At 36.0% G+C, this 8,973-nt stretch overlaps 1 protein-coding gene across 5 annotated transcripts in view; it reads left to right on the top strand.

Annotated features, from left to right (window-relative positions):
- HDAC8 (histone deacetylase 8) overlaps nucleotides 1-8,973 on the top strand; it is a 316,573-nt gene that overhangs the window by 138,892 nt on the left and 168,708 nt on the right. For all 5 annotated transcript variants that reach the window (XM_075539578.1, XM_075539580.1, XM_075539579.1 and 2 more), the window contains 2 exons: nucleotides 655-827; nucleotides 4,448-4,542. In XM_075539578.1, the coding sequence (XP_075395693.1) occupies nucleotides 655-827; nucleotides 4,448-4,542 (268 nt within the window). The remainder of the gene's footprint in view (nucleotides 1-654; nucleotides 828-4,447; nucleotides 4,543-8,973) is intronic.

Raw genomic sequence — 8,973 nt, 5'->3', positions numbered from 1 at the left:
CATCTAATGTTCTTGGGTTCCTTTCGTATAGTAAAAAGCTGATAACATCTATGTTTTCCAAAGTACGAGCTTTGACCCATAGGTCCCATTGACAATTAGATGATAAACTCCAATTACATTTATAATCCTAAGTTATTAGAAATAATCATTTATTTATATGCCTTGCTTTCTCAGGTTTTAAAATGGAGATATGTATACATTATATAATCTAAGACTGTTAAAACTAAATTTAAGTTCTTAAAAAAACAGGTAAATTTCTACCTGGTAAAGGATGGGAATGGAAGGGAAGTTTTGTTTCTTTTCTTAAGTCAGGTTTATTAAGCTATAGGAAGGGTCTGGTGGCACTTTGATTAAAGCATTCAGCTATTACCCAACAAGTTGTTGGTTAGAGTCCACCAGTTGCTCTACTGGAGACTGATGTGGCCTTCTGCATCCTTAAACTTGAATTGAAAAACTTGGAGACACTATGGGGTAGTTCTACCGTGTTCTCCATGGTCACTGTGTGTTGGAATCTCCACAGGAGAATCGTGATTTTGCTTTGAAACTCATCTCTTATTCAACTCTACCCAGCGACATTCTCAGAATGACCATTAACCCTAGAACAAACTAATTTACCTTTTTTAAAATCTTTTGTATCCTTTCTCTTTTCTTCAGTGTGTTAAAGGAAGTGTACACAGCCTTTAATCCCGAAGCAGTGGTTTTACAGCTTGGAGCTGATACAATGGCTGGGGATCCCATGTGTTCTTTTAACATGACTCCAGTGGGAATTGGCAAGTGTCTTAAGTATATCCTTCAGTGGCAATTAGCAACACTTATTTTGGGAGGAGGTGAGTACAAAGGAAGATTGCATGAGAATTTGTTGACATTCCTCCACATATTTTTATATCAACATTAATTTAAACTTGCTTTCTTAGATTGAATAATACCAAACTACCTACAGCCCAAAAACCTGAATCAATGAAATCTATCACCCTGTATTCTGACAAACTTCTCAGCTTGGCACTCTGAAAACTTAAGTTTCAATTCATGAAGCAAGGGTTCTTTGGTTAATGGTTACCTCAGATCTTAAAAGCATAAAAGTTGTTAACCCCAGTGGACTTTGATCTGTCTTTCTCAGTACCATGTTTGATTTTCAGTTCTATTAATCACCTCTTGAAATCATAGTACTAAAATTCTAACCTTATTGATATATTAGTAAATATTTAAAAATGAATATCTAAGCTGAGTTTAAGAACAATTTCTCACTCCTCAGAAAAAGGCAAACATTAATTTGTTAAAATGTGACAAAATTGATAGTTGTAAAGTGTCTCTAGGACATTTTTAGCTTCAATGTATACTGATATTTTTTTCATTACTCGATCAATAAAAAATGGAGTCTATTCAGTAGAAGGCTTTGCACATTTGTGCAAGGGATCTTCTACAATGTCAATCACTTCTGAAGATGCCTTGCTTAGAATTTTCAGTCTGCCTACCTGGTACAATCTTTATTTCATTGGAAAAATGAATTGATGTGTTAAAATGGCATGTTAAATAAATTGATTTTAATATATTAATATATATATTGATTGTTCAAGTAAATTGATTTTAATATATATTAGGCTGTTAAATAGCTTGTTGGATTTTTAGTTTGGGTTTGTACTGACCGTATCTGTGTGGTTTTTATTTTTATTTTTTGGTCAAACTTTTGTAAAAAATCTAATAAAAACAAAGTAGAAGAAATTGGAAGGGACCTTTTGTAAATGAGTGAGCATGCAGTAGCAACATACAAGTGGAGCCCTTTGACAGCCTTAAGTTCTAAAGGTGTTTATAAAATATAACCTCTTACTGGTGAAAAACTGGCAAAATTTACTTCAACCCAAGGAAAAGAAAATTGATAAGTACTGCGTGAAATATTACTTTCTTTGATGCACTAAGTGTGATAATTATACTACAGGTACAGCCATTGTGGTGGTGGTGGTTGTTATTGTTGTTCTTAACTGCCATCATGATAACAACATACACTGTGGAACAAAACACTCACTTCCTGGTCCTGTGCCATCCCGATTATTCATTGCACATCAGACTGTGAAGATCCATAGGGCCTCCTTGGCTAGTTTTCAGAAGTAGGCTACCCGATCATTCTTCTTAGTCCATCTTAATCTGGAAGTGCTGCTGAAATCTGTCCAACATCATAGTAGCATGCAAACATTTTTATTATGTAACGTGTATTCCTTAAAATTTTTTGTGTATAAATACAGTCTTTACAAATCAAATTGTATTTTATGACATCAGACCTTACTATATAAACAAAATCTAGAACTAATGTTTAAAAAGAAATAATCCTTTTTAAGTAAATTTATCTTATAAATTCAGTTTTTCCCATATCAGGTATATTTAAAGGGGAACATATCAATAATAACGTAAGTTAAAAAATATTTCTACTAAGATTCTAGTTCATATAAGCATGGGCTTGTTTCAAACAAACAAAAATAAACTTCTCTCTGTAATACATTTGTCTTGGTTTTATTAAGGTGCTTTCAAAAAACAGGTTAAGTCAAAACAATGACTTCTGAGGGTCTTTACTGGACCAGTTAAATTTAAGGCAGCGAAGACAGCTCAGAGAATAATAGTAACTATTTTGTGTGATTCCAAAGGGATAATCTTGATAGATTTTCCCAAAGGACATGGATGATGATGGGGCTTACTATGAAAAAGTTTTAAGAAAATTGAAAACTGCATTGGTGAGAAAAATGCCAGGAAAGTTACGTGTGTGTGTGTGTGTGTGTGTAGAATATTTTTTTTCTACACACACACACACAAATCAGGACAGTGCACTGTTCATTCTTTAACCGTAAAAAGGACTGTCTTATGAGAATTTTGTTCAAACCTTATTCTATCTGCTCTACAACCTTATGACATTCGGGCATCTTTTTGGTCGCAAAACTCAAGGAACATTTAAAAGGAACACGATTTGAGGCCTTCTAGGATGCCAACAATGCTGTTCAACATGGTGTAAATCAAAGAGTGCAGAATTCTTCTAGGAAAGGTTTGGGAAATGGAAACATTGCCTTCAGAAGCCTCTAGGGCTAGATGGAGGATATGTCAAGAAACAATAGCTTCATGTTGTTATATTTTTTAATAAAAGTTACTATTATTTTTAGCAATACTGTTTACTTTTATATTTATCAAGGAGCTCGCTTTAGGACAATCTTCTTATTTCAATTTCCCCCCTAGAAATGGAAAATTCTCAGCCCCTAAATACAAATATGCAAAGCTACATCTCAAATCCTCTGTGAACCCTGTTGAGACATACTTTAGATACCCTAGGATCCTTTACCTTTCAAATGTTAGAAAGACTTTCAAAAAAGGTCATAATATATCCCAGTTTATACCTGTTTAACCCAGTGTAATTATAAATAATGCCCTCTGTTACTCTTAAAAGTCAACCATTTTGATGATAAATTTTATGGTCACACTACTTAAAATAGACCTGATTTGATTTCCCCAAAGCTTTATTGGTGTTAGGAAATCTTTCCATTTTACCCCCATAGTATTAGCATTTAGCTGAAAGCCAGTGTTCTGATTTTTACATGGCAAGAGCACATCTCTTTAGAATAAAAAACAGACTGATTATTAGATCGTATAATATGACTGCTGGGTGACTGTGGCAAGACCTGACGAGGTAGGTCCGAGTGTCAATATACTCATCTCAACTTTTTTTATCCTTGCCCCCCGGCCTGAGATAGCTGGGAAAAAGAGATGTTGATATTAAAAGAAGGAAGTCTGTTTCTGTCAGCATCTTTTGTTTTCTCTTTCCTGTACTTTTGTAGGGCTATATTGTCTAGTAGTTTTAAAATATAAATTATACCAAGCCATTGATTTGATTTGATGCAAAATACATCACAGAAACCTTCACATTGTAGGTCAAATCAAGAAATCTGTGCTCCAAAAAAAATTAAATTAAATTAAAAAAAGAAATCTGTGCTCCAGAGATCTAAAACTTGCTAATAGCTCTTGAAGGACTTAGGGATTTTTCATTCCCCAGGTACATATTTGTTCAGAGATGATAGCTTCTTTAATCTTTGTATACCTGGGACCTCCCAGTTCTGTCCTGTGTATGATCTCACTGCTGCGCTAAAGATTGCATGCTAAGTGGTTTTAAAACATAAAGGGATGAGTACAGGAAAGAAAAAAATGTTGTAAAATTGATTGTGGTAATGATTATACAACTCTTCTTGATATGATTGAACTATTCAATTGTATGTGATATGGATTATGTGCCAATAAAACTGTTTAAAACAAAAGAAAAACAAAACTCATAAAGGGATGTATAGGTGAAATTCCGTACATTGAAGTTGTCTTTTTAACTGTTCTATTAAGACACTTTTCTCTCCTTTCTTATTCTTCTTCCTTTGCCTGCTGTTTTGTGACTACTCTTTCCTAACTTCACAATTCATGATGGACACAGGAGGCTACCACCATGCCAACACAGCTCGATGCTGGACATACTTGACCGGGGTCATACTAGGAAAAACATTATCCTCTGAGATCCCCGATCATGAGGTAAGTAATGCTCTGACAAGTCCACCCTTCTTTAAGGGGAAGAGCTGAGTCATTCCACCTAATCAAAATCACGTCCTCACCACTCAATACCGTTTTGTTGAGAGACACTCCAATAACAATAACATACTGTCTTGGCAGAATAGTAGACTCTTGTTCCCAAATATCTAAGACCTTCTGCCTTTTTTTTGTTGTTGTTTTAACAAGAGATCTCAAAGGCCAACCAACTTTAATTTCTCAATTAATTACAGAGATTGTGGGAAGGGGTCACCTGTTCACACAAAGAACTCTTTGGAATATGTGCATATTTTCATCCCCCAGCCTCAAAGAGAAGGAGCTATTTTAAAAATATATAAGCTGAGATTTTTGTCTTTTTGGAACATGTCCTGTAGGTGGTAGGTAGCACATGTTCTTCAGTGGTAGTCTTAGACTCTGGAGTTTCTTAGACCAATGTAAAATTTAATAAGCACATACTTACTACAAAGACGTATCTGCTCTTTTCTATTTATTAGTGATATACAGAGGTTGCGACAGGATGATCTCAAGTGTGAAGCATGTTATATGAATTCTCCTTTAGCTATACAGAATAGGCTTTAAGTTTTCCAGGGCAAAAAAATCAGTCCTACTTTTCCTAAAACAAATTCAGCACAGATTCCTGAGGCTTGTGAGTGTGCTAATGATCCCCTTTATTCCTACCCATCCCCATACCTGACAGACGCATGTCATCACAATTGAGGATGTAGAATTGTAGAATTTAGAATGCAAATTAAAATCACAAACCACTGTGGATAACCCCACCTTCTCAAGCCATTTCCAAATCTGATTCTCTGGTTATAAAATGGATTCCTCACAGTCCAGAAGCTGTACATATGAGAAAGTTTATGCTTTTCAAATTTATTACTTTGTTAAAAAATTAGAAATAACTTAAACTAATTTCCTTCTAGTTTTCTTTAACAACAGATAAAGTATGATAAGTATAACGTACTACTCAATGTATGTAGAATACAAATAAAAGGTGCACTATAATTAGAGGTATTTTAATGGTGTTGCAGTTAATAGAAGTCTCTTCTTGACTCAGCTTACCTTTATTTAGTATTTGGAAGCTTTATGAAATATAATGGTAAGTACTGATATTGTGGTTAGAATATATTAGATTATATTTTAATTGAAAATAATGAAATGTTAAAAACTGATCAAGTTATAGCTGAATGGCACTGATTGAACACGCAACATTCCTCTACTTCCTGAATATTAACACCACTCCCCACTATCATGACCCAGTTCTACTATACAAATTTGGCTAACCCGGAGTACGTACATTGGTACAGATAAAACCTCTCAACACATGGAATCCAGGACAGAAAAACCCCTCAGGAATAGTAGTGGGAGTAGCGGTACCATGAGGGGAGTGAGGGGAAGAGGGAGAAAGAGGGAATTGATTACAAGTTTGGATATAGAACTCCCCACCTCCAGGGGCACGAATAATAGAAATGTGGGTGAAGGGAGACAATGGATGGTATAAGATATGAAATAACAATAATGTATAATTAATCAAGGATTCATGAGTGTGGGCAGGTGGTGGAGGAAGGAGAAAAACGAGAAGCTGATACCAAGGGTTCCACTAGAAAGAAAATGTTTTGGAAATGATGACAACATATGTACCAGTGTGCTTAATGCAATTTAATTATGGACTGTCATAAGATCTGTAAGAGACTGCCAATAAAATAATTAATTTAAAAAGTTGTAGCTGAAAGGCAGTTTAATTCTTATAAACTTGGAGTGGGTGTTCGATTCCTAGGAAGCAATAGAAAATTCATAGATTCATCTGTGTACCAAAGTTGATAAAATTTTAATAAAGATTTGTGCTTACTCTGTTATATGAACTCAAGCATAGCAGTGACAGTGAGGACAGCTTAGTACTGGCAGTGTGTCCTTCTGTTGTTCATAGGATTGCTGTGAGTTGGAACGAACCTAATGGCACCTAACAACAACTGGTAAAGCTATGCGTCTTAATGATGCGGTTTTGACCTTATAGAGATGTTCTTTATACCGAAATACTCTGCAAAAGTAAATGAGGTGCATTTCAAGTATTAGACTAACTTCCTGGCCCATAATAGATTTTTTTTTAATGCAAGTGTTTTCCTTCCCATTTGAAGGCTCCTAGCTACTTATACTCCCAAATTGCTGAACATATCATTCATAAGTTTGTCCAACCCCATTTTGAATCCCTCTGTCACATCCTTTTGATGTGATAGATGTGAGTCATCTAAAAAGGATCAAAGAGGAAAATGGAAGGGCAGTCTTCAAAGTATAATAGCATAGCATTTTAATAAAAATTGACCAAAGCAGACAGCATTGTATTTCTGTACCCATATAAGATTTGTTTCACAATACATAGTTGCCTTCAAATATCCTTTTGATCCTCTGCAACCAAATCAAGAAATGGTAGATGAAAAATATGTACTGAGATGTACAAGGGGTTACACCCCAAAAATGGAATATTTTTAAAGCTTTATATTAAATTTTTTTAACAAAACAACCTTCAAAGTATTCTCCATTACTCTTAATACACTTGTCAAATCTGCGATTCCATTCATGGGAACATTTTTCTTGTTTTAAAAATATTTTTCTTAAAAAAATTTTTTTATATTGAAAAAGTTTATATTTAGCATTAGCCAGCTGGGCTCACTTTAGATGATTCCAATTTTGTTGGCAACATCTGAAGAAGCGTCATAGTCAGGAGCCAGTCGAACATATGCCTTCTTCTCCCCGTCAGGCCTGATCAAGGTGTTGACCTTGGCTATGTCAATGTCATAGAGCTTCTTCACAGCCTGTTTGATCTGGTGTTTGTTGGCTTTGACATCCACAATGAACACAAGTGTGTTGTTATCTTCGATCTTCTTCATGGCAGACTCTGTAGTCAAGGGGAACTTGATGATGGCATAATGGTCCAGCTTATTTTTCCTGGAGCGCTCTTCCAAGGGTATTTGGGCTGCCTTCTTAGTCTCAAGGTCTTGGGCCACCGGAAGGTGGGTGACGTGCGGATCTTCTTTTTTGTGTGGCTGTGGACACCTTTCAGCACGGCCTTCTTGGCTTTTAAAGCCTTTGCTTTGGCTTCCGTTTTGGGAGGGGCAGGAGCTTCCTTCTTTGCCTTCGGCGCCATCTTCATGAAAAGGGTCTCTTTTAAAATTTTTTTAATAATTTTTTTGGGGGCTCATACAGCTCTTATCACAATTCATACATCCATCCGTTGTGTCAAGCACATTTGTACATTTGTTGCCATTATGATTTTCAAAACCTTTTTTTTTTCTACTTGGGCCTTTAGTATCAACTCCTCATTTTTTAGCTCCCTCCCTCACAAACCTTTGATAAGTTATAATTTTTTTTCATGTCTTACACTGACTGATGTCTTCCTTAACCCACTTTTCTGTGATATGTCCGACAGGGGGTTCTAAGTGGATCAGTGTGATCGGTTCCGCTCTTTCTCCCGCAACTCCCCTTTCCCCTCCTAGTATCACTGCTCTCATTATTGGTCCCAAGGGGCTTATCTGTCCTGGATTTCCTGTGTTTCCAGATCTTATCTGTACCAGTGATATGCTCTGGTCTAGCCGGATTTGTAAGATAGAATTGGGGTCATGATAGTCGGGGGTGGGGGTGGGAGAACTAGAGGAAAGTTGTATGTCTTATTGGTGCAATATTGCACCCTAACTGGCTCATCTCTTCTTTGTAACCCTTCTGAAAGGGGATGTCCAGTTGCCTACAGGTGGGCTTTGGGTCTCCACTCCATGCTCCCCCTCATTCACATTGATATGATTTTTAAATTCTTGATCTTTGATGCCTGATGCCTGATCCCATTGATACCTCATGATCATACAGGCTGATGTGCTTCTTCCATGTGGACTTTGTTGCTTCTCGGCTAAATAGCCACTTGTTTAAGACACTAGAAGCTATATTATTTAATAGCTGGGCACCATCAGCTTTCTTTACCACATTTGCTTATGCATCCATTTTCTCTTCAGGGATCGTGTTGGGAAGGAGAGCATCATGTAATGCCGGGTTCTTAGAACAAAGTGTTCTTGCGTTGAGGGAGAACTTGAGTAGAGGCCCAATGTCTATCTGCTACCTTAATACTTAATGTATAAATATATGTACATAAATCTATATCCCACTCATTATATCATTATATTATAAATCTATATCCCTATCATTATATATAAATATATAAAAATATATTTACATATGTACATGCCTGTATTTAGACCTCTTTGCTTCCTAGTTCTTTTATTTCCTTTTACTTTCCTCTTGTCCCACTATCATATTCAGCCTTCATTTAGGTTTCAGTAATGCCTCTCAGTTACATTGTCCTTGATCAAGCCCTACAAGGCATCCCACACCATCTTTGCCATCAATTTTAGATCACTTGTTGTTCCCTTG

This window comes from Tenrec ecaudatus, chromosome X (assembly GCF_050624435.1).
Source record: "Tenrec ecaudatus isolate mTenEca1 chromosome X, mTenEca1.hap1, whole genome shotgun sequence".
NCBI lineage: Eukaryota > Metazoa > Chordata > Mammalia > Afrosoricida > Tenrecidae > Tenrec > Tenrec ecaudatus.
Note: the sequence above shows the minus strand (reverse complement) of the source record. Positions and strands in the feature narration are given on the sequence as shown.